This window comes from Cygnus olor, chromosome 3, assembly GCF_009769625.2.
Source record: "Cygnus olor isolate bCygOlo1 chromosome 3, bCygOlo1.pri.v2, whole genome shotgun sequence".
NCBI lineage: Eukaryota > Metazoa > Chordata > Aves > Anseriformes > Anatidae > Cygnus > Cygnus olor.
The window spans coordinates 1,549,968-1,574,562 of record NC_049171.1 but is presented as its reverse complement, the minus strand read 5'-3'; the positions used below and the strand labels follow the sequence as shown (position 1 = coordinate 1,574,562).

The 24,595-nt window shown below is 58.7% G+C and overlaps 1 protein-coding gene across 7 annotated transcripts in view; it reads left to right on the top strand.

The window, feature by feature from the left end:
* The window catches only part of EFR3B (EFR3 homolog B), a 39,936-nt gene extending 15,779 nt beyond the window's left edge, over nucleotides 1-24,157 (top strand). For 5 of the 7 annotated variants that reach the window (XM_040552295.1, XM_040552296.1, XM_040552298.1 and 2 more), the window contains 20 exons: nucleotides 2,559-2,709; nucleotides 6,968-7,089; nucleotides 9,170-9,319; nucleotides 10,515-10,649; nucleotides 10,990-11,068; nucleotides 12,260-12,395; nucleotides 12,909-13,070; nucleotides 13,669-13,780; nucleotides 15,615-15,666; nucleotides 15,896-16,068; nucleotides 16,776-16,851; nucleotides 17,595-17,756; nucleotides 18,160-18,291; nucleotides 18,381-18,448; nucleotides 19,190-19,317; nucleotides 19,686-19,777; nucleotides 20,300-20,348; nucleotides 20,636-20,742; nucleotides 20,935-20,984; nucleotides 21,271-24,157. In XM_040552295.1, coding sequence (XP_040408229.1) covers nucleotides 2,559-2,709; nucleotides 6,968-7,089; nucleotides 9,170-9,319; nucleotides 10,515-10,649; nucleotides 10,990-11,068; nucleotides 12,260-12,395; nucleotides 12,909-13,070; nucleotides 13,669-13,780; nucleotides 15,615-15,666; nucleotides 15,896-16,068; nucleotides 16,776-16,851; nucleotides 17,595-17,756; nucleotides 18,160-18,291; nucleotides 18,381-18,448; nucleotides 19,190-19,317; nucleotides 19,686-19,777; nucleotides 20,300-20,348; nucleotides 20,636-20,742; nucleotides 20,935-20,984; nucleotides 21,271-21,376 — 2,242 coding nt within the window. In that variant the 3' untranslated portion in view covers nucleotides 21,377-24,157. The remainder of the gene's footprint in view (nucleotides 1-2,558; nucleotides 2,710-6,967; nucleotides 7,090-9,169; nucleotides 9,320-10,514; nucleotides 10,650-10,989; nucleotides 11,069-12,259; nucleotides 12,396-12,908; nucleotides 13,071-13,668; nucleotides 13,781-15,614; nucleotides 15,667-15,895; nucleotides 16,069-16,775; nucleotides 16,852-17,594; nucleotides 17,757-18,159; nucleotides 18,292-18,380; nucleotides 18,449-19,189; nucleotides 19,318-19,685; nucleotides 19,778-20,299; nucleotides 20,349-20,635; nucleotides 20,743-20,934; nucleotides 20,985-21,270) is intronic. The other 2 variants (XM_040552299.1, XM_040552294.1) reach the window with 1 other exon arrangement.
* Nucleotides 24,158-24,595: the final 438 nt, after the last annotated feature.

Sequence of the window (24,595 nt, the reverse complement as noted above, 5' to 3'; positions counted from 1 at the left end):
GCTGCCATCGTCCCTCTGGGACATCGCGAGGAGCCTGCGGCACCCTCCTGGCCTCTAAAAGCCCACGGTGATGTTTGCAGAGCCAGCTGGAAGTCTGGCTGTGGACAAGCACGTCCGTGGTGGGGCTGCCCTTGCTGGGGCTTAGTCAGGACCGTTTTGGGTGTGCCGCACCCCGTCCACGTCTCCGCTGAGCCACGCTGACGTGGCACGAGTGGGACCAAGGGTGAGGGGCAGCGTGCTGATGCTTCTCAGGAGAGCACGTGCTGGGGATGCGTTGGGCTGCCTGGGGATTGCTGTGCTCTGTCCGGCTTGGTCCTGCGTGGTCCTGCCTGGGCCCCGTTCTCTCCACCCCGCAAGGCTTTGCCATGTTTACTGCAGGGAGAGGCAGCACCCGCCTGGAAACAGCTGAGTGCCCTGATTAGAAGCACCGGGGGAGCTCGGGGGGGCTCCTTCCCTTTGAAACAGCTCCTGGATTGATCCTCGCTGCCTGCTGAACAAAGCCACGGCTCAGCTTCGTGGCGCGAGCTCCAGCCTGCCTTTCATCCCCGGGGGGAGAGAAGCCAGCAGCCTGCCTCCGAAGTGTGAAAGCTGGCAAACCTTCAAAGCCTCGTCCGCGTTCACCCGTCACCGGGAGGGACAGGACGTCCAAAGCTCTGCCCGCTGTTCCGCGGCTAGGCGGCTGTTAACGGGGCTCTGCTGGTGATGCTGGGAGAAGAAAGGCTGTCGGAGAGGTTTGACGTCTAGCGGCAGGCCTTGGCGGGGGGATGTGTTCCCTCCCCGTCCTCCTGTGCGTGCAGGCTAAGTTTTGAAGCCTAATTTGAAACGTCCCCGAAAGAGAGGTCACGCTGTCGCGGTAATATCGGACACGTGGCGTTGTTCTCAGCCTCCTTTCCTACCAGAAAGGGGCTTGGTGCTTCCTGCTGCTCGTTGGTCACCTCTTCGTGCCCTTTTTCCCTCTGGGCCGTTTCTAACCCAGTTTGACAGATGGGTCGGGGCCTGGCAGACCCAGGAATACTCGGCTGCTGATTTTCACGGTATCTGGACGAGCTGTAGCGGTGTCTGAAGGACAAGCTCCACTCGAGCATGCAGCCAGGTTTCACCAGTTCCTGGGGCCTCGGGAGAAAGGATCAGTCTTGCTGTGTTTTATCAGCTGGAACCTGGAAGTTTAGGACTTATTCCTTCCCGTGAGAGGGCAGTTTTCCTCCCCAGCTGCCCTTTAATGTGCACTCAGGGCTGGCACGGGTAGATCTTGTCAGCCTCCATGTGAGCTCGCTGCGTCGAGCTGCTTCTGGGTGTCACCCGGGCGGATCTGGCCACGCGAGGAGCCGGAGCACAAAATCGAGGTTAAAGGATGAATCGTGCTCGGTGTAAAGAGCACAGGTCTGTGCCTGCCACCTCTTGCTTCCTCGGCTGCGGCAGGAGATCCTGGCCCGATGCAAGCTGCTGTGATGCTTGATCCAGAGCTGCGCAGAAACAGGGGTCAGGGGGAGGTGGTAAAGAGATGGAAAGTTTGCTGCGCTCTGTGTCTTGGTGTTGGATCCATGTCAGGTGTTCGGGTACATCAAAGGTCCTGCAGGAGTTAGAGGCAAGAAGCTGTGCAGTCACTGCTTTTTTTTTTTTTATTATTATTATTTTTTGCATGCACGTTTTGGGCATCTTCAGCTGGAATAAATATCTGCTGGCAGCGGTCGGAGGCCGCGGTTTGCTTCTCCCCTGGGCTTTGCGCGTGCACAGGGGGCAATCAGCAGCTCTGGCACAAGCAGCTCCGGCCGCTGCAGCGTTCCTGAACCAGATGCAGCGAGTGCCGCGGGGCCAGCCTGCGAGCGGCAGGCTTCCCCAGAGCCGCCGCGAGCAGCCGGTCCAATTCGTCTCGAAGACGTGAAGTGACACCCGACAAGTCCCGCAGTCGCTGCGTAATCGGTCGCCACCTCCGGAATGGGCCCGCGATTGAGATTCGGCGCTGGGCACGGGGCTTTCCGGCTTCCTCTGGAGGCAGGAGTGTGGCAGGAACGGTTTAATAAAGAGCCCGGATCTAGCTCCTGCTGGAGGAGATGCTTCTCGCCCCAGGAACTTCGGTGGTCCTGTGAATATACTTTGCTGTGCCGAAATATGAATTTTTTTTCGGAGCACGTCAGTCTGAGTCCACCAGCAGCGCGGCCTCATCCTGTCCCTCCTCCCTGGCCAGGGCTGGATCTGCGGGGGCCGCTGCCCTCGATGCCGAGCCCGCTTTGTCCCAGCACTCCCCCGCAGGACACAAAGACTGGCTGAAGGCAAGGGGAGCCCAGAGGGGATACAGGGAGGGCTGCACGGTGTTGCTTGCAGCCCTGGTCCTGGGACAGCCGAGTCTTCCTTAGGAGGAGGGATGCTGGGAGCAGCCTAACAACCTCCGGAGGTTATTTAGGATGTAAACTTTGCCCCGTTGGGTCAGCTGGGGCAGAAGGTCGGCGGTAGGTTGGCTTTACTGGGGAGCAACCTGGGCGGTTTGGGAGGGAGGAGGGAGGAAGGGGGAGGGCCGTGGGGCTGCGCCCGTGCTGACCCCGACCTCTGCCCGCTCCCAGGTATGTGTGCATTGCCATGGAGGCCCTGGACCAGCTCCTTATGGCCTGTCACTGCCAGAGCATCAACCTCTTCGTCGAGAGCTTCCTGAAGATGGTGGCGAAGCTGCTGGAGTCGGAGAAGCCCAACCTGCAGATCCTGGGGACCAACTCGGTGAGTAGCAGCGCAGGGGGAGGCGGCGGCGCCCTGCTGCCCCTCTCCTCGGCCCCTGAGTCCCTGCACGGGGCTGGGGCAGAAAACCCCGCTGGGACAGGGGCGAGTGGATGTGGGTGAGGGTTTAGGATGTCCCCCCCCCCCGGCGCGTCCTGCGATGCGTGAGGTTTCTGAGCCCCCAGCAGCGCTGCCCGCGTGCTGTCCCCGCCGCTCGCTGCCTGCGATCTCTGCCGCTGCGCCCCCGGCTCTCGAATTCCGCTTCTCCGAAAGGAGCCTGAGGACACGGGGGCTGTCAGCAGTCTCAGACAATAGCCCAACTTAGGATGATCCCCGCGGATTTGGGGAGCTCTTCGTGCTCGTAAAAGGCCTGGCTTAATCAGAGCAAATAAATGGCTTAGCCAGGCCGGGGATGTGTCAGTCGCAGCCGTAAAATGAGCGGCGTGAACGAGCGAGGTGACGTCCAAACTGCTGATCCCGGCTGGCAGCCAGCGGGGATGCTTGTGAGCTGCCTTCCTGCTGGGGGACAGCTTGCTCCTTGCTGGTTTTACTGGGAGTACCGGGCGTACCTAAAAAAGAGAGAAAAAAAAAAAAAAAAAAGAGGGGTTAGGTGAAGCCGAACCTCCTTTGGGCAGCAGGGTGGACGAGGCAAATGTCTTGAGTGTCCGGGAAATTCAGGGACAGCTCAGCCCTGATCTGTCTTCCTCTGCTGCGTGATGGGAGAGGGACGGGCGGAGGAGCGGAGACCTCTCACACCCCCTTCTCCCTGGCTGCTGATCGCTCCCAGCTGAGAGCGCTGGGAGCTGCCCGTCGGCAAACCTATTTATTCATCCTCAGCTCGGGGAGGAGCAGGAGCATCGATGGCTCGGCAGGACCGGGCTGCCTGCTGCCGACAGCACCTTACCGCGGTGTTTTTATTGTGGCAATGCCACCACAAGCCCCAGGTGTGCTGCAGGGGGAAGCTCCTCGGGATGGGAGCAGGATCTCCAGGCATTACCCTCGTCCCTCTGCACCCAAGGGTGCCCCGACACAGGCACCCCGGAGCAGGGGGCACCGTGTTTCCGTGGTTTAACCGTGGGCAGCAGTGGGTGGTGGATGCCGTAACGAGGGGTCCAGATCCGGAGTGATGATTTAGCGGCTCTTCCTCCGGTTTCCCGGAGCGTGGCGGCGTTTGGAGGGCAAACAGCACAGGAACCTTGCGGGCTCTCATGGAGAAGTGAGTAATGATAACGAGCCACTTCTCCCCGGATCTGCTAACAAGGAATGCGCCTCAGGCTCGGGCTTAATTAGTGGGTGCTGTCTTCAAGCAGCCTGCACAATAACATAACGGAGCTGATGGCGAAGGCGGGAGGAGGTTGTTTATAGAAACCTGCTCCCAGTGAGTCACTCTCCGTGAAATCTCTCCTTCCACACACCTCCCTCCTCCCTCCTCGCCACGAGCTGCAGAGGGGCTGCCAGGACCGGCACGGCAGCAGCAGATAGCCAGCGGCCTGCGATCGCCACAACCCCTCCTTGTGTAATCCCCGGGGTGAACGTACGGAGCGGCAGCTCAAATCCACTTCGGTTTCTCATCCTCGTTCGGAGGCTGCCGGGCAGCGTCCCTGCTTTGGGTAGGAACCGTCTGATTTCCAGCTCGGCGTCGTCCCCGGCTTTATTTTTCCTCAAACCGTCACGGATCTGTCGTTTAAACGGCTCTTCCCCCTCCTCGGTGTGCCTCTTCTGATGTGTTTGTGCCTGATGGACTTCTAGGCGGCAGCGTTACCCCTGCCCAGCCCCACAGCCCTTCAAACCACAGCAGGAGCAGCGTTGTGGTGCAACGGTTTAAATTTTGGCGGTGGGAGGTGGGTCACGGAGCCCCAGAGCCAGCTTTCCAGCTTTGTTTTCGGCAACGGATCTCACGCAAAGTCCTTTCCCTGAAGGTCTGGTGCCCTCCCTGCCAGCCCAGCCCTCGCTGGGACTTTTCCATCCGTGCTTTTTGCCCCGGGGCACAGGTTGGCAGTGGGACCGGGGTGGGCATCCCCCCACAATTGCCCTCGTAGGGGCAGCTTGCGCGTGGGCTGGGTGCCCCGAGGTGCTCAGCGCCCGCAGGCCGCAGCTGGAAGGTGCACAGTCCTCGGCTCACGGCCAACCTGAGCCCCCTCTGCCGAGGACGTGCCCTTTCCTTCCTTTTTTTTTCCCACAACTTTTCCTGCCCACGGGGGTGCTCGGGACGGCTCCCCCGGGGAACCCGGTGCCTGCTCCTCGCTGCGCATCCTGCCCTCGCCTCCGGCTGCACGTGGAGCTGCCACGAGCTTAAAAAAAAAAACGACAACAACAACAAAAAAAAACCCCACCGCGTTGTGCTCTCTGCCTGGTACAGAGGTTCCTTATGTAACAGCCCTGCATTTTTCTGGTGAGTAAGAGGGAGTTTATCAGCCGGAGCCGGTCCCCGTGCTCTGGGAACAGTTCCTGGCAGGGCTGAGCCAGCTCCTTCGGTGGTACGGAGCCGGCCTTTGCAGCTGACGTTATTAAGAGCCTGGCGCAGCGGGCGCGTGCTGATCGGTGCCTGGCCCTGGGTGACAAGTGCTGGGACGGGCAGGCTGGCTTTGCCAGCTGCGGAGGGGCACCGGGGGCCGTTCGCCCGCTGCCCTCGTGGCGGGGCTGGATGCCGGCAAACGCGGAGAGCGAGAAGAGAGGAGAGCCTGCCCGTCGGGTGAGGAAGGAGGCGCCACGCGGCACCTGGGAGGCGCTGGGGGGACAGATAACCCCCCGGAGGTAAGTCTGATCCTCCCAGGCTGATCGCGGCCGTCCCGAAACCTCAGCCCGAGCCTTCGTGCCGCCCTGGCCAGCTCGCATGAGTGACGCGGGATCGCCCGGCACCACCGCAAAGCTGCGCCGCTGTCAGCGGCGGTGCTGAGCCAGCATCGGCACCCCGTGCTGCAGCCTCCCCGTCTGGCAGGAGGGAGCCTTCCCACGGCGCCAGCACGTGCCTGTAGCAGGAGACGTCTCGCTCGGAGGGCCGGTGGGCGTGCGCGGCTCCGTCCTCCGCCTCTGCGGGCGGGTCAGGGCTTGGATCTTGCCCAAGGGCTCCTCTGCGTCTCTTGGCTGCTTTCCTCGCCTGGCAGAGGGCGGTTTTAGTGAGCGGCTCCTGAGCTCGAATGCAGCGGCGGCGTTGCTCTCTCGGCACAATTTGGGGTGGTTCGGGGGTGTTGCCCGGACAGGGAGCATCCTCTCCCTTCCTCGCGTGTCCATCCAGGTGGCCTCAGCTTTCCCAGCCCGCTAAGGTGAGCGCAGCACGGGAGTGTAAACGGAGCAGCAGATTTCATCCCCCCAGCTCTCTGCCAGCTGCTTATTCCCTTGCTCCGAGGGGGAGGATAAAGCACGAGGTCCTGGTGGCGCAGGCCAAGGGCAAACCTCATCTGTTCCCAGCACCGGGCGCTGGTGGATGGATCCAGCCTGGGTCCGTGTCCTGTGCGTGCTCAGGCCAGGAGCTGACGCCTTGGATTTTGTGGCCACTCTTCGTGCTACAGATGTTTTACTTATTTTGCCCTTTTTTATTTACTCCTGTCGGCGTGACTGCATGGGCCGAGGTCTCCTCTTTCTGCTTGACCCTTTGAAGAAGTTTATGAAGTCAGAAGAAAGCTTGAAAATGCAGTTAATCCCTTCTTCCCCCTAATTTTTCTCCTTGAAAGCTGAAACCCCAGGTCTGTTGGTCAGATGGCTTTCCTGGCAAGCTCCACGCCCGCTGGTGCGGCCGGGCTGGAAAGAAGCCACGGCCAGGACCTTGGCTTGCCGGGTGCTGCGGGCAGACCCGGGGTGTGGTTCCACTTGCAGCTTGTTTCCTCCTTGTCATTTCCCAGGCCGTTTTCACCCTGAGGCCGTGTTTGGGAAACGGTCAGAAGGTTTTTGTGCCGGCCGGGAGGCTGGAAAGAAGCTGGGGGCAAATCTCTCTCTCAGTTACCGGCGTGCACGTTGGAAGTCTTTAACTCAGAGCCTTGCTGCACTTCCACGTGCCCTCTGCTGGGGCTCGCGGTGAGGTCGACAGCACCCAGAGCCAGGCCCGAGTGCTGCTGCAGCCCGGTGGGGCTGTGCAGTGACGCGTTCCTGCTTGGGGACGTCCTGGGTGCAGCTGGCTTGTGGCCCTGAGCACGTGCAAGCTGCCACAGCGGAGTCCTTTGTAGCGCTGCTGGAGCCTGGTGCGTGTCTGCTCTGATCCGGAGGGGTGTTTTCAGGCGCTTTTTGTTGTGTCCTCTGTGCTGAGCCTCTGTTTCTCCTCTCCCAGTTCGTGAAGTTTGCCAACATCGAGGAGGACACCCCGTCCTACCACCGCAGCTACGACTTCTTTGTCTCCCGCTTCAGCGAGATGTGCCACTCCAGCCACGACGACCTGGAGATCCGGACGAAGTGAGTGCCACGAGCGGGGCCAGCAGCGGTGTCCCTGGTTCTGCAGGCACGCTGGGGGGCTTCCCTGTGCCCCCAGCCTTTGTCTCTCCTGGAGGAGCGCCTCATTTTGGGAGCAGGTTGGATGCAGGCTGCACGGGCCCATTGCTTGGTGCTGTGATTCCCCGGAGCTGGGCGCTCTCGGGCTTAAAATCGGCTGCTCTTCTCTCCCCTCCTTTATTTTCCCCACATTAAGCCCTCCTGGCTCTATGGGAGGATGAAACAGAAGCGTAGAAAATGCAGCGCAGCACGTATCCGGCTTCTGGTGCCGTGTGGGATGTTGTGTGCAGCGTTACGCGTGTGAGAAAAGACAGTTTGCGTTTTCTGTCCTGACAGCAGGGCCAGCTCCGAGCACAGCCAGTGACACGACAAGGGACAAACGTGTGCCCTTGGGCACAGCACACTTGAAACTTCTCGTTTTGGGGCAAAACGTGGGCAGGTAGCACCTGGAGGCTGCCCGCCTGAGCTGCCTCAGCGCTTCCTCCTCAAGCATTTCTCACCTCTGCTCCGGGGCTGGGCCAGAGCTCAGAGAAGGCGGCAAGGAAACGATCCTGGTCCCGGTTCCGAAAGGCGATGATGCTGGGAAGAAGCCCAGTATTAGCAGAATGAACGCACGTTCAGAAAGTGCCTCCTGCAGCTGCGGGCTGTCATTTTCCACCTTTAAAGGTGGCCGTGTCCCTAGACAGCGCTGAGCACCGACGGGCTTTGCTGCGATGGGAAACGTACCCTGAGGGGATTAATTAGGACGAAAGCAGACAGATTAATGTTGTTTACTGCTGCCAGAGCCAGGGCTCGCGGTGGCAGGTTTAAAAAGACCCAGCGCTTGAAATGGCCGTGTGCCTCCTCGCGAGGCGCTGATGGCACAGCGCCGTGGCTAGTGCTGGGAGCCTGTGCAGAGGAGGTGGCTGCTGCCAGGGGCAATTTTTAAGCGGAGCCTGGGTGTCAGGCAGCATTTCTGCGCAGCCTGGTGCTGTGCTGGTGCTGTTCCTGGAGCTGCGGTACCAGGGACCGGTCGCCTTCCAGAGGGGTGAGCCCCTGAGGTTTGAAACCCTGAACCCTTGAGGTCTGCTGCTGCTCTCTGGGGACTTCCAGCCTCCTGTCGCCGCTGCAGACTTGCAGGTAGCTTTTTTTCCTTAATCAGGAAGTGATGCCAGAGGCTCATTATTTCCAGTTGACTTTTAGGGCCCTGCTGACGCTGTGTCGGAGACTGGAAGAAATTCTGCTTCTCCTGTAATTAAAAAGGAGGGCTCGGCGTTCCTGCGACCCTGCTCCTGCTCGGTGGTCCTTCTTCAGGAGTAGTGTCGTGGGCAGATTGTTGCCTTGATTGGGTCTGCAAAATGAGATAGGGAGACCTCAGAGCAGGTTATTCAACGCGTTTATTTCCGCAGATCAGCACACGCTGTCTTCTTTAGGCATTAGCATTGGGTGTTGAGGGGCTGGTTTCAGACTTAGCTGCGTAGGGAGATTTTTACTGATGACTTCGTTGATTAGAGCAGAGTCAGGAGCTCTGGACCCAGAAAAGACACAGGTGTCCAAAGCACATCCAGGTTTCCTGGTATCCAGCATCCCTGTGGGTGTGGTGTGGCTACTGGGAACAGAGGAAGCAACAAAAACCCTCCCTGCATACCGGGGCCAAAACCATCCCTCGTGAGAGGCCGCCGGGCTGCTGGCGCCACCTCTCCGTCTCGGTTAGCGCGTGGCTGCAGCTCGCCCGGGGGCTTCCCAGGAAAGGCTGTGGATGGGAGCCGGCTGCTGCTGCCAGAACGATTTGGGCTGCTTCAGAGCCTTTCCTGCTTGGGTCTGTCGGCTTGTGGGAAGCTCAGTCTCTGTGGATGGAGGGCAGAGTGATATCCCTGGGGTGTAGCAGGCCCACAGCTGAGAATTGGGGAAATGTCAGTGTGAACCCCTCCTGTGGGGCAGAATCAGCGCCTTCTCTCCAACTTCTTGCACAATTTCACCCACGTATATATATGTACGTATAGAAATGTAAAGTTCCATCTACGTATATAGATAGATAATATTCTGATGTCGATTTGTTCCCCAGGATCCGGATGTCTGGCATTAAAGGCCTGCAAGGGGTGGTGAGGAAGACGGTGAACGACGAACTTCAAGCCAACATCTGGGACCCGCAGCACATGGACAAAATCGTGCCCTCGCTGCTCTTCAACTTGCAGCACGTGGAGGAGGCTGAGAGGTGAGGGCTCTGCCGGCAGCTTCGGGGCTGCTTTCAGCCAGGTTTTGCAGGGGGGGGACGTCGTGGGCTGCTTTGTGCCTGCACCTCGTGTGAAAAAGGCCTCTGGTGGTCAGAGGGGAAACCCTGTGAGTGTCCTTGCTGAAGGATGATGCAGATGGCAGGAGCCCTGCCTGTTACCTGGTGCCGGGAAGGTTATCGCTGTCTCAGCCACTGCAGGGCAGCATGCTACCTCTGGAGGAGAGCTCTCAGCACCATCCCTGCAGTTAGGACACGCTCTGTTTGCGAAGGCTCTGAGCCGCCTGCTCAGTGGGCTGAGCCCTGCGAGGATTTGTGCTTAAATGCTACCTAAGCAATTAGGTTAAAGCCAGGCAAGAGGAATGTGAGGAGCTGAAACAGGGCTCTGCTCCCTGTCCCTCCATTCTGCCGGCATAACCCCCTGCTGGCTGCCTGCTTGCCACCAGCTGGGTGTCTGGAGGGGAGTTGTTCAGCTGAGAAGCACAGAGTGGGGAAGCAGGCACGAATTTCTCCTGGGATTTTCCTTTTGAAGGTTAGGAGAGATGTGTCAGTCCTGGGAAGACGGCTTTTGGCCGGATGCAATCCCCCTTTTTCTTGTAAACTGAAGCACTGAAGTGGAAAAAAGGCGTTTGCTGTGTTCCTGCGATGCCACACAGCCCCAGCGTGGAAAAGGGGAGGGATCCCCTCCGGGGCGTGCGTGTTCAGCGTGACTTGTGCTGCGCCACGCCGACTGCTGTGTTCTTCTTCCTCTGGGAGGTTGTGTCCCCCCTGGGGGGACGCTGTGCCCTGCGTCCTCACTGATAACATCCTTCCCCCTGCCAGCGCTGAGCGCTGTGAGTCTCCTTCCAGTCCCAGGGACGCGGGGGCCGTTCCTGCAGGGAACGGGGCCATCCCAGCACATCCCCCTGCCCTGCGATCCGTGCACCTGCGCTGCCTGCTGATCTGGCTCAAATCCAGCAGCAATTTATGCCTGGGCTGTGCCGTGGTGGAGCTACGCCACCTTCCTGGCAGGGCGACGTGTGGCTGCCGCTGTGCGAGGGGTAGCCCGTGGCAGCAGGGGCTAGAGGCAGACGCCACGACTGTTTTGCTCCATCCCCTCCCATCTGGGCTCCGTGCCTCTTCTCCCCCACTGCTGCTGCACGCTCAGATCCGCTCTCGTCGCCCTCCTCTGCTTTCACAGCCGCTCCCCCTCGCCGCTGCAAGCCACTGAGAAGGAGAAGGAGAGTCCCACGGAGCTGGCGGAGAGGTGCCTGCGGGAGCTGCTGGGCCGGGCGGCGTACGGCAACATCAAGAACGCCATCAAACCCGTCCTCATGTAAGTTGGGCGTCCTTCCTTTTCGGCACAAGGGCACGGAGAAGCAGCCGACGAGGGCTGGAGCTGGGGTGAAGGCACGTGCTCCTCCGGCACGGTGCTGGAGACGGTGACCGGGTTGCAGGCTGAGCTCTCCTCTTTGGATGCGTTGAGGAAGATGGCACTGGAGAGATACCTGTTGCTGAGAAAAGTCGCTTCGGAGAGCAGTTTGTGTCCCTGCTCTCACCCGCATCGCTTGCTCCCTGCTGCTCCTGGCTGTCCCCGGCTCCTGGGGCTGCTTTGCAGCGCTGCGTGCTTCGGGGGACCTGCAGTTACCGTCCCCTCCGTTTCCATCTCTCCCCAGCCACCTGGATAACCACTCGCTGTGGGAGCCGAAGATCTTTGCCACCCGCTGCTTCAGGATCATCATGTACTCGATCCAGGTGGGGAGCTGGGGGGGGGTGGGGGCTGCTGTGGCCAGCGGCGCGGGCTGGGGACGCGCGTGCGTGCCCGGGAGCAGCCGGGGCTGGGCTGAGTCAGAGCAGCTGCCGCATTGCTGCATCCCGACAGCGCCGAGACCGAGCGCTTGCGATGGGCTCAGCCCCTGAATGTGCCCCAAAACAGGCTGCAGACGGTGCAGCCACTGGGCTGCATGGCAGGGTGGGCTGGGGGCCCCGCAGATAAAGGTCTGATGCTCCTTAGCCTTGCTTTGTGCCACCTGGGTGCGTTTTAGGGCGCTGTGCGTGGAGCCCGTATCTCAGTCCCGGCAGCGCCCGCCTCCCTCTCAGCAGAAAGCAAAGCCCCGCTGAATCAGGCGGGTTGGCAGCAGGCTGTGAAACGCTCCGAAGGAAGCGGCCTGGCTTTGGTGGGAAGCTGCCCCTTTCCAGATCGCTGCTGTGGAAATTAACCCAAGCTCCCCGTCCCTGCAGAAAAGGAGGGGTGGAAAGTCCTTAGACAGGGACAGACCCTGCCAGACTCTGCCCCTTTTCACCGGGAGCCCTGGCCGTGGAAATGCCACGTAGGTAACCCCCGAAGTGAAGGAAAATGGCCCGTCCTTTCTTCTTCCATGCACAGGTCCCTGTGTGGTGATGGGTACAGTGCTGCTGACTCCCCACGGTGCTGGGGCTGACCCGGACCCGCTGCCCCACTTCACCCCCTTGGCAGTTTGCTTTGCTTTTGGACTCGGCCAAACCACAGCTCTGCTTGGAGAACCAGTGCTCTGACAAGCACGTCGCCATCCCCCGCTTCCGTTTCATGTTGATAATCCTGCAAATTGCCTAAAATCCTTTACAGCACTGCTAGATTTTATAGAATCCTGTTAATGCATACTGGAGGTGTAGGGTCACAATAACTCAGCGGGACCCTTCTCCCTGAAATCCCCAGGATTAATCGTCACAATTTCCTTAGATCTCAACAGCTCTTCAGATCATTTTTCCCGTGCAGATTGCTCCAAGCTCTCGTAAAACAGCCTTCCTCTGGGTGCCCTCTTGTTCTGCATCTGGAGCTATGTTGGAAAGAGCGAGGGACTCAGCACAGCTGGGCAGGATTTGTCCTTGGTGGCTGCATGGGCACCAGAAGAGGGTCATTGCCTCGTGCACGTGGCACCTGCGCTGACGTTCCCGCTCTCCTTCCAGCCGCAGCACTCCCACCTTGTGATCCAGCAGCTTCTGGGGCACCTGGATGCCAACAGCAAGAGCGCGGCCACCGTGCGCGCGGGCATCGTGGAGGTCCTCTCGGAGGCAGCGGTGATTGCAGCCTCCGGATCTGTAGGTGGGTGCATGGATCCGTCCTCTCCGTCCATCCCGCTGCCCGTATATTTCGGCGGGAGATGCGAAGAGCTGCCGGAGGTTTGGTGTGCTCCCAGGTGTGAGCTGGTGCTGGGGGATCCGGTCCGGAGCATCGAGGGGAGCTGGGGATCCGTTGGGTGCCATTTCAGCGCACCCGAGCACGACACCCACGTACGGCTGGCTTTAGATGGCTGAGTGCGATGCCAGCCCTCGCCTCCACGCGGGGGGGCAAAGGGATTTTCAGGGCTCTTTTGCCGGGGCTCACTCTGAATACACCGAGCTGATGTTGCCCCTAAAAGTCTGCTTCTCTCCTGTCTTGACTGGTGGGTTTAAAACTTGCTGTGCGTCTGGCCAAAAGGGTTTTCAATCTGTTTATGGGGTAATAGGAGGCATGAACCACACCATCCTTAGGGAAACTACAGGCTCCAGCTCCCTGGGAAGAAGCGCGGCTCTCTTCTGGCACAGCTCCCCCATCTCTCCCCTGTCGCTTTCGCAGGCCCCACGGTGCTGGAGGTGTTTAACACCCTGCTGAGGCAGCTGCGGCTCAGCATCGACTACGCGCTGACGGGGAGCTACGACTGCGCCGCGGGCGTCAGCACCAAGATCATCAAGGAGCACGAGGAGAGGATGTTCCAGGAGGCCGTCATTAAAACCATAGGTGGGGCGTCCTGCAGCGCGTGGCCCTGTGCTGGCGGGGGGCCCCCCGGCGCGGGAGGTTTCTGCCTTCTGCGTCTCGGGGTGAAACAAAATCACCCTCGTCCTACAAGCAGCGATGGGAAGTGGGATTTATCCCTTGCGTGGCGGTGGGTTATCGCCAGGTGGCATCGCAACCCCAGCGATCCCCGGCAGAGCTGCCGTGTGTGCGCAAAGCTGAGCTTCTCCCCGGGTAGGAGGCCCTGAGGAAGGAAGGAGAGGAGGAGGAGAGGGCAGGTAGAGCCTGCGGGAGCTGGTGAGGGTGGGGATGTACCCAAAAAAGAGGGGTTGGAGGCAGGGCTTGGCTTCTCTCAACCTCGCCCTGCCTGAGCCTGGGGCTGTTCCTCACGGGAGGCGTTTGGATGGGTTTTGAATCATCCTGGAGGAAAAGCTGCCTGCAGGGACCAGATCCGGGGAGGCCTTCTCCTATCCCAGCCTGGCTGAGGGCTGGATCGGAGCAGGGTGGGATGGCAGACCCCACAGCCCTGGTACTTTCAGGGCGGCAGGCCCTGCGGGTGGTGGGCTGTGCCTCACAAGTTGCCAGCGTGCCCTTGTCCCCGCAGGGTCCTTCGCCAGCACGCTGCCCACGTACCAGCAGTCCGAGGTGATGGTCTTCATCATGAACAAGGTGCCGCTGCCGTCCTCGCAGCAGTCCATCGAGGCTGGCAAAGCTGGGTGAGAACGGATGCCTTCCTCCCTCCTCCTCCTTTCCCCTGCCCTGCTCTCCTTGCTCTGTCCCGTGCCTGGAGGCAAAAGGCTTTGAACGTGGGGCTGGAAGTGCTGGGGAGCTCCTGAAACTTCCCACCTTTGGGGACAGGGCGGGATGTGGGTGCGTTATTGGAAGGTCTGAGCATCAGGATCTTTCACCAAGGGAAGCTGAGGAACATGAGATCCCTGTTCAAAATGATTTGCTGTCTGCTGCAGCCATGATTACAAGGTTTTGAGGTCCTTAGAAACACTGGAGCATTAAGGGGGAAAGGTATTTACAGGCAGTGATGCTGCAGTTGAACTCTGCTTTTCTTCGGGTACCTGAAAGATTCGGGTAAGGAGCTTAGTCCTGGGGGTGCCGTCCAAAATTAGCAGGGGAGAAAGAATAAAATTCAGGGGAGTGACTTCAGATGGGATGCTTAGGGCAGCAAGGCGGCCGCTGGCTTTTGAGAAGCTTATGTTTTTGAGAAGCTTATGGCTTCGTGGGACCAGCTGCTCCCTGCTGCCTCCCCACCCCGTGTTTGGCCCCTCCGAGCTGCCTCCAGGCTTTTATTGCCACTGCGCGGTAGGCGGTGTGTAAACCCGGCTGCAGGGGAAGAGGGGGAAAGGAAAACACCCAAACAACATAATCCCTTGAGGAGTGCTGGAACCGAGTCCGAGAGCTATTTGGAGCGAGGGTATCAGCGCTGAAAAGTGGAGGTAAAGAGCGAACAGATTTTCATGCTATATTTATCCTCGAAGTGTGGTCAGGCTGTTCCCACTTGTTTCTGATGGGAGAGAGGCTTGGGCTGACAGGAGACGTGCTCTGCTCCTCGCTCACGTGGGGGTGATTCCCGGTTCGATCCTGATTCACGTCGTGAGAGACGTGCTGGGCTCCCCGGGCTGTTCAGCAGCTCTCTTTGCAGCAGCAGGATCAGGCTCGTGGCCCCTTGCTGCCATTCACCAGCCACTTCTCAGTGCTGGCATGGCCACGCCAGGCCGTTTGTCACTGCTCCTTTACCAGCTCATGAGCTTCCTCCAGGAGAATTTTTAAGTCCCACGAGATGCGAAGGATGGTGCTTGCTATGGATGTCTGATTGAACCCGACCGGCAGCTTGCAGAGGAGCTGCAGCCTGCGGTTCGGCCTCGGGGAATGCTGCCACTTGGGGTGTAGCCTAGTCCCTGGGCGGCGGTAGGCAGGGTAGGCTGTGGGTTTTGGTGATGGGACAGTCTGGAAATCCCTCCAGAGCTCCATGTGTCCCTTTCTTCCAGCAGAAGGCTAGGAAGGATTGAGTTCAGACAGTAAAGAATTCAAGATTTCTTCTCTTTGCATTAAAAAAGAAAAAAAGTTATACATCCCCGAAGTGTAAGCGTGGTGCACGGTGGCTTTGCGAGAAGAGAGATGGGAGCGAGAAGCAAAGGTACCTACCTCCATGGACAGGAAGGGCTGGGCTTCATCTTGCCTCTCTTCAGCAGCTTAAAGCGAGGGACCTGTTCGGATCTGGTGCCTGGCATCCCTCGGGAGCTGCTGGTGGGACAGGCACGCGCGGAGTGGTTCGTCATCCTGAGCTCGCTTTGTGCCTGCTTGTTTCTGGTGCCTGAGCTGGGATGAATTCTTTCGTGTTCACCCTTCCTTCGGCAGCCTTTTTACTGGCTGGTAAACCCTCCTTTTCTGGGGACTTTCGCAGCCCAGCTGTGTGCAGCGGTGACTCCCAGGACACTGCTCCTGCCCTTTGAGGCTTCTCTGTTCTTTGGGGGTGTGGGGGGAGGGTTGTTTTGTTTTCACCCGAGTTCTACCGTTTATTTCTTTTCTCCCTGGCAGGGAGAACCGAAACCGGCTGACGCAGATCATGCTCCTGAAGTCCCTGCTGCAGGTATGAAGGTGTCACTGTCCCTGCAGGAGCGTCCAGCCCCTTCAAGGCCTGTGACCAAAGGCACCTGCTGCTGTGGGGGTCCTGAGCTCAGCAACTCTCTCCCCTCGAGTAGTTTAGGAAGAGCTCAAACTCTACTTAATTTTCTCTGCCTGCATCCCCTCTTTATTGCTGTGTTTTATCCCCTAAGCGGCACTTTCATGTTGCCTTCCTTTTTCATTGATGCCTGCAGGTCTCCGTGGGCTTCCAGTGCAGTAACATGCTCACGGCGCTTCCCAGCGCCTTCCTGGACAGGCTGCTCTCCTCAGCCCTCATGGAGGATGCCGAGATACGCCTCTTTGTCCTCGAGATCCTCATCAGCTTCATCGATCGCCACGGCAACCGGCAGAAATTCGCCGCCATCAGGTGCGTGCCCGGGGCTCCCCAGCGGGGCTGGGACCCGCAGACCCCACAGAGCAGGCTTTGGGAGGGAGATCTGCCAGGCTGAGGGTGCTGGCAGGCTTGGGAGCTGCCCGAAGAGTTGTTATTAAATCGGGTGCCAGTTCTGGGGTGGTTTGATGCTGCAGAGGAACGGTCTGCCAGGAGCCAGAGGGGTGCGGGGGCCTCTCTGTGCCCAGAGGGGTGTGGGACCACGCTGCTGGATATAACCATAGTTAGGCAGACTGGTACCAGGAGGATTTGCAGGAGCAGTGATATCCTCGAGGGGGTTCATCGACTGCATTGCATCCCCACAGATAGCCCTGCTGGGCGCTGGTGTCGCTGCGCTGCGTTTAGCTAGCCTTACTCTGGAGAGGAACGAAGCTAAATCAGAAGAAGGTGACTAATCTCACATGGAAGTATCTCCATGGGGTTTGCGGTGGTCCTGCTAAAGTAGCCCGCGTGCATGCTGCTTCGTCAACTTGCCTTTGTGTTCCTGAGTGCCACTGCCTTGAAATCCTGTAGTGGTTTGGCTCTCTTCAACATCCGAATTGCTCACACGGGTTTTGAAGCCACCCTTCAGCTTCCCCACCCTTGGTTCCTCCCGGAGGGCTTGTTCCTGGCCAGAGCTCTGCAGGCGTGTGGGAATCATGCGTCCTCCTTCTGTCTGAGTTTTCCCTTCCCTTTCCTTGCAGCACCATCGGCGACATCTCGGTCCTGAAGCTGAAGGTGGAGAAATGCTCGCGCCAGGATACTGTCTTCATGAAGAAGGTAGTGTCAGGGTCTGGGTCGAGCTGTCCTTACGCAGACCTGTGTGGGAACAGTGTCTCGGTTTCCCCAAGGTACACTGGAGACCTGGGGTCCCATGAGGCCACTAAACCTGGGGATAGCCTCGGGAAAAGCCAGTGGGATTCAGTTTTTATCAGTGCTTCGCCCAAGGGGCCTTTGTAGACCTCTAAATCTGCTATTTGCCCCAAGGAATGGCTACCTCAGGATGTACTGGTGTCCCAAATGCTGCTTATCAAGTGATTTTCAAAGTTGCCTGTTTTTGTTTTTTTTTTAATTTATTATTATTATTTTTATTTCTCCCAACTTTGTACCATGCCCGAAAATGTTTTAAACCCCTCTGGAACTAACTTCAGGCCGAGAGAGGGAAGGTTTATTAGCTTGCACGCCGGGGAGCAGCAGCGCAGCCCCTGGGCTCAGAAGAGCTGTTTCCCTTGAGACAGGGCTTGGTGCTACGAGCACCGTTTGCCTGCCCCAGCCTCTGCTCTCAGCCCTGCTGGTGCCTCCTCCTTGTCAGGATCGAGCAGCAGGCGGTGAAACACCACCTGGTAGTCACAGCTCCCTCTCCTGGGGCTTTCTGCGTCTGCTTGGTGATCCGAGGAGCTCTGGATCATGCGTGGATGGTGGCCCCTTCGCCGGGCCCTGCTGCTTTTCTTTCTTTGTGTCGATGGAAGCGTTGCATGCAGGGGATGCTCAGCAGGTGACCGTGTCCCTCCGTGTCCCAACAGCACGGCCAGCAGCTCTACCGGCACATCTACCTGATATGCAAGGAGGAGAGCAACGTGCAGGCTCACTACGAGGCTCTCTACAGCATGCTGATGCTCATCAGCATCGAGCTGGCTAACGAGGAGGTTGTGGTGGACCTCATCCGCCTGGTGCTGGCGGTGCAGGTGGGCAGATGGGAAGCTGGGTGCGCTGCTGGTGCTGGGTGGGCCAGGATGCTCCTTCCCCAGCGTCTTACCCAGCCTTGTCCCCTCCCGATGTAATCTCTCCAGATGTGGGCTATACTTGGGAAGAGGCAACGGAGGAACTGAAGGGAGAAGGGTTTATTTTGGAGCTGGGGTCTCTGAGCAAGGCGGATGTAAGCTCCTCACCCGCTCTCAGCTTCTTCTGCCGCAGTGGGATCAGATCTGCACTTGCAGGGATTGCAAGGGAAGCTTGCCAGCTTCTGCAACGCCCCAACCCCTGCTCCAAAAGCTGGGATGTTTGCAGGGCGGTGGTGCTGGGAGGTGGATGGGGACCCCCCTGGGACCTTGCCTGTCCCCGTCTCACGGCTCTGTGTCTCTGCTGCAGGAGATGGCCCAGATCAACGAAGACAACCTGATGGCATACAACCGCTGCGCGCTCTTTGCCCTCGGAGCAGCTTACCTGAACCTCATCAGCCAGCTCATCACCGTGCCCACCTTCTGCCAGCACATCCACGAGGTGCGAAGGGCTCGGGCTGGTGGCTTGTCTGCCGCAGCCCCCCTGGCACCTGCGAGGTTTGAGCTTGGTTCCTTGCTTGCCTCCCGCAGGTCATCCAGATGCGGCAGAAGGAGGCTCCCTATCTGCTCCCTGAGGATGTGTTCGTGGAGAGACCCAGGTGAGAGCCTCCTCTGGAAACACCCTCTTCCCTGCTAGCTGATCCTGAGGACTCAGCATCTGTAGGAGCATGGGTGGTAGAGTTGATCAACCGTTTGTGTGCCTCTGCTTGTCTTCCTTTCCCATCTGGGGATGGCACGGTGGGAAGGACATCGTGTTCTTCATCTTTTATTTTGATACGAGGACCCCATGCGGTCAGGGAAGGGTCCAGCTGCCAAAGCTGGTGCTCACAGCTGGCCGTACGCCAGGATTGGCTCCGCTGGCTGATCCCCTTCCCTGCTCAGGCAGCAGGACGGTGTGCCACCATTTCAGAGACGCCTACTGCATGCTGATCATCCCGGGGCCGAGGCTGGTTGGGCTGTCCCACTCCTGCTGGGACAGCCTCGGCACACTTTGCATCCCTCACGTTTGGTGGTGAGGTCCCTTACGGAGAAACCGCCCCAGTGGGTGCCGCTGTTGTCTCAAGGCGTTCCCTACTTTGGGGTGGTGCTCTGCTGTTGAGCACATCTGTGTCTGTTGTGATGGGTCAAGGGCGCTTCTGGTACTCCCTGGCTTTGTACCGGTGAGTCCAGAGATACCGTGACGTGTCCAGCTGTGGTGGCACTAAGCAGAGCCACGTGAGCCCACTGTTTCTGACTGAAAGGAGCTGGAAGCCCCCTCCTTCCTGGTGCTGTTCCCTGAGCAGAAGAAGTGCTGCCATCTCCCCTGCTTTTTTTTTTTTTTTTTTTCCCCATCCCTGTAGGCTGAGCAAGAACCTCGACCGCCTGGGCCCGGAGGTCTTCTTTTGGCAGAGCAAGATCAGTGAGGTGCTGGGGGGCAGCGGCTACAACTCGGACCGCCTCAGCACACCCTACATCCCCCAGCTGACAGGTACGGGCTGGGTGCAGGAGGACCGTGGGGCAGGAAACCAGTCCCTCATTCTGCACGGCAATGGGGATGTGAAGTTCTCGTGCTGCACGTGGGCCTGGTGTTTGGTCTGCCTTCCCTTAGAGGTGCCGTTTTGGGGAAACTGAGAGACAAAGCTGTCAGGTGGGAGCTTTCTGGGGTTGCCAAATGCATGGCAGGCCGGACTGATGGAGCCACGAAGCCCGCTGGGCTTGGCTTGGTGCTGCTGGGCTGGGTGAATTTGGGTGAAACCTGAGCAGACTGGCTGCTACCCTAGGGATGGGACACAAGGTACATCCGGGGGTGCTGGGGTGGCTGCAATTAGCTCTTCTGTCCATTTACTTCCTCCCCAGATGAAGATCGCCTGTCCAAGAGGAAGAGCATCGGTGAGACCATTTCCCTACAGGTCGAGGTGGAGTCTAGAAACAGTCCTGAGCGAGAGCAGGTACCGTGGTACACCAGGCTTGTAGAAACTGCGTCGTTCCTTTGGTGCTGTGAGCTTTTAGCAGCCTGGCAGTGTGCAGCTGGGTTATAATTCTTCATTTGGCTGCATGTTTGGCTGGCCGTGAGCACAGGGGTGTATAACTCAGCCCTGGTATGTCTGGCAGCAAGTGGGGGGGCAGAAAATCCCCGTCTCCCACTGATGCTCCCCTCCAGGTGCTGATGGATCCCAGCGTGCAAGGGGAGCTGCACAGCAGGAAGGGTCTCACACTGCTTTTTGGGTGTCAACTCTTTATTTTCCAAGTACGCGTATTTCTTAGCCGTGGGAGATGTAAAGCCAGGGTAGTCTAGCCTGAAAAAGCACTTTAAAAGTACAGGTTGCCAGGAAAGAGATCCCTGTCCTTTAAGGACGGGCTGTGTTTTGGTGCAAGAATGCAGCCCCTGGCACTGGTTCTGGGATGTTCTGATCCCCGAACAGTGTCCTGTGCTGTGTATTGAGCCTCCTCTGCTTTTCCTCTCCCTTCAGAGAGCACCAGCAGAAGAGATCACGTATGAGACACTGAAGAAGGCAATAGGTAAGTGAGGGAGAGGTGGAGGCCGACGTGTTTTGTGGGTGGTGTGTGGGTACAGTCACCCCTCTGTGTGCATGCACCGCGGATCCACAGTGCGTTGCCACAGCAGCATTACACCCAGGCTGTAGGGTGGCCAGGCAGCTCCATCTCCTTGGCCCTGGGGTGTCCCTAAAGACCCATCCTCAGCTTTGTAGGGATGCCGCCCTGCCTGCTGGGGACGTGGGGGTGCGGCGTGGGGGGCCCGTGCTGCGGGGGGGGAGCACCTGAGAGCCATCTCCCCTCTGCTTCAGTAGACAGCGTCGCCGTGGAGGAGCAGGAGCGAGAGCGGAGGCGACAAGTGGTGGAGAAATTTCAGAAAGCCCCGTTCGAGGAGATCGCTGCTCACTGCGGCGCCCGGGTGAGTCGGGGCCGTGGCTCTCGAAATCCCCACAATCGGCTCCCCCGGGAGAGGTGGACGGTGGCGGTGCAGCTCTGAATTTTGCCAAGCCACCCTCCTCCTTCTCTGGGAAGGCCGGCGGGGTGTTTGTCGTGCTTGGGCTGCAGTCCCTGGGGTGCAGCTGCACTAACACAGCCACCGTGTCTGTTGCAGGCGACGCTGCTGCAGAGCAAGCTCAACCAGATCTTCGAGATCACCATACGGTGAGTTGGGGAGATGGCCGAGCACGCCGTGCTGAGCACCGCTAGCTGAGCATCCCACTCGTGGTGCTTGCAGGGTGCTGGGAGTGGGTGCTGGCCCGGGACTGGGGTGTCTCTGATGGCACAGGGTTGCTGGGAGTAGCTTCTGGTTTGTTTGCTGCAATTCCCCCGAGCTATTGGGGCACTGGGGAGGTTTGTAGCGGTGTACGATGCATGGTTTTTTGCAGCAGGCTTTGCTTCTTTATGAAACAACTCTGTAAAACGCCTCCCTCCCTCTCTCCTCTTTCAGGCCACCACCAAGCCCATCGGGCACCATCACAGCTGCCTACGGCCAGCCCCAAAACCACTCCATCCCGGTGTATGAGATGAAGTTCCCGGACCTGTGCGTGTACTGAGGGTGGCTGTGCTGCTAGGACGGAGCCGCCCCTGCGCAGCCTGTGCCGAAGGACCTCTTGGGGAGAGACCGCCGGCCCCGTGGGGACTGCGTCCTCGTGCATGTGACAGAAAGGGACACGGACACTGAGGCTACCCCCAAGATTCGTTGGCACCACAGACCTGTCTCCCGTACTTTCTTTCGTGACCCTCTGCAGCCACGTTTTGCGGCAGGAGGTGCGGGGAGGTGTCGTTGCTCTGACCTCCCTCTCCGGTTTTGGTTTCGGGGAGGAGAGAGGAGAGGTGCTCCTGGTGGGCAGCATTGGGCACGTACATCTTCCCAGCAAAAAGCAAACCTGTTCCTTGGGGAATCCCTCCCCGCGTCATCTGTCAGCCACATCGAGAGCCCCTGGCGAGGGTGCAGGAGGAAGCTGGAGGGTGTGAGAGTGTAAAAGGCAGGACGGATGCGGGGCGCAGCGTGCCCCGGGGCAGCTGTAAAAGCAAAGCCTGCTGGAGCTCGTGCTCGAGGCAGGTCGCTGGGGTGGGTACAGTCCCCAAATCCAGCTCCTGGCCTGTGAGCCTGCGTCTTCCTGGCAGCTGCCCTGGTGCGGGGCAATTCCCCGGGCACTTGAAGCTGCCCTGATGCCCTGGACGAGGGGGTGCCCGGCGCGACGCGAGGGTGGCAGTTGTCCCATCATGGATGTAGATGCTGCACGCAGCAGCCTGGCTGGTTCCAGGTCACCTGAAAACATGTTTTATTTGGGAAAACGCCTTTTTTTTTTTGTTTTTGAGGAGGGGAAATCTACAAGAGCCGTGCTTCTTGTCCATGTCGTCAGCAGGTTGCCCAGTCTGACAGCCCGCAGGCAGCGTGCGTGCAGTGGGGTACCTGGAGCCGTGGCACAAGGCATGAGGAGCGACCACGTTGGGATTATCAACGCGTTAACCAACCGTTTTCACATTTTTGGTTCGGGATTTCACAGTTTTGGGGTTACTGTCTGAGGAAGAGATTTATTTTTTTTTTTAACAGAGTCCCTTCGATTAAATCCTGTCTTAAATCAGCAGAGCCCTAACCACGAAGAACACGAGTGGCTGCGGGAAGGTGGCTGCAATGAGAGGTGTTTTATGGGGTCCAGTCATCAGACCCTGCACCTGGCGGGCTGTGGATCACACCTCTGGATTTGGACTGGGGAGAAATGTGGCTGTGGAGTTTTTCTTTAGACGTGTGATAGAAAATACCCTCTTGGGAGAATTTGGGATCCTTTTGGCTCCTCCTGAACCAGAAGTGCAAGGTGAAGATGGTAGGGATGGGGAAGAAAAGGATGCCCGGGAGGTATTGAGTAATTTACAGGGTAAATCTTGCTCCCAAATGCCTTCCAAGCCTTGGTGCACTGAAGCTGTCCTCAGGGTGAGCTCAGGTGCTCTCGGGCACAGCCTGCAGCCTCTGCTGCGGTCAGGCAGGTTTTGGCTGAGCCAAGCACGGAGCCTCCTGCACCAGGACCGCTATAAAATCCTGGGGCAGCCCCTTTCCTTCCAGCCGGGCACACCGCCTCCGACTTCCCTGCGTGGAGAGGTGCAGGAGGGTCTAAAATTGGAGACGTGGGAGCTGCACGTGGCACAGGGCCAGCAGGTAAGCGCAGCCCCCCCGTGCCTGGTGGCCTCAGCACCTCTGCCTGCCTCCTGCTCCTCGTTTCGGCCACGCCACGTTTCTCTGCCACGTCTCGCCGCAGATCTTCAGGCAGTTATTTTAAGCTGTAATTACACATTAACATAATTTTTTTTTTGGTCTCTTTTTTTTTTTTTTTTTCTTGGTGGCGGATACAGTTTGCGACTGCCCCGAGGTCAGCGCTTGTTTGTGTGGTCGTCCTGTAATCCAGGTTTAGGAAATGACCTAGCTTAAGAGGACAGGAAAAACAAGGGTGTGTTTCGGTCCCGGGGCTGGATTGCAGCACTTCCCCGCTCACAGCAGGGCTCTGCCTCTGCCACCCTGCCCAGCGCCCGAGGCTGTCCCTTGCTGCTGCCCCTCTTCAGGGTCCTCCCATGTTTCTGTCACCCACTCCCGTCCTTTTTTGCTCCCTGGATTATGCCCAGTCCCCCTGGAGCCTGAATTTTGGCTGGGTTGAGGTTTTGGGGCTGTCAGCGGGAACACAAAGAAGCTGCTTGGCAGAGGAGGGTTTGTTTCCATTGCTGTCCTGATGAAAGTGCAGTAGGAAAAGCAATGAACCCCCAGATTGTGTGCTTGGGGGGGGAAAACCCCTCCAAAACATGAAGAAGGGGGGAAGGAGAGCACAGGGTTTGCTCTTTAGAGCCTGCCTGGCCGAAACTGAGGAGCCGTGGGGATGGTACGGGGCACATCCTGGGGGGGCCGGTGCCGTTTGGGGCTCCCAGAGGCTGGCCTGCATGTTACCCCGTGGACAAACCCTTGGTGGGGGGGTTTCCACAAGGTCCCCCTGCTCCCAGTGCTGATCCCTTTTGCTGCACCCCCCTCCTCCCTCCCTCCCTCCGAAATCGGGTGCTGGCTGCGCTCAGCATCGCCTTTCAGGCCCCCAGCTCCACTTGTAAATGTCCCTACCCCCCGTGTAAGTGACCTGTTTGTACGTCACGTTTAGTTTAGATACTGGTGTATGTATAGATGACAAAGTATATTTCTATAAACTCGGCCGTTAGGTGCATGTGTGCGTTTCCATCTCTGTATTTCGGGGCACTGTGGTTCTTTTTCGTGTGTAGCCGAGGGCAGGAGGGGAGAGGGCCACGAGGCTGTCGGTGTTTTCAAACACACCCTCAAATAAATGTTGATGTTGCCGTCTCATGGGGTCTGCTGTTACGGGGTCTGCTGTGTCGGCATGTTCACGGCACCTGGGTGCCACCTCTTTAGGGGCTGGAGGAAAGGGTGAGGATTTATTATTCCTGATCTAGATCTTGCTCTTGCAGCACATCCCTGCAATTAAATGGCCTGATACTTCGTCTCTCGCATCCTGTAGCCTCCTATCACCTATTATTTCCTCCATTTTCCCACTGCTCCCTGCAGTCTCTGGGGAAAGGTCTAGCAAAATGTGGGTCCTGGGCTCATCTGTGCCCCTGCTTTTGCTCCCTTGCGGGCTGCAAAAGTCATAAAATCATGAAGGTTGGAAAAGACCTTCAAGATCATCTGGTCCAACCATCCCCCTACCACCACTGTCACCACTAAACCGTGTCCCTAAGGCAGATCAGAGGCTGGTGGGCACCCAAGGGGGGCGAAGAACGAG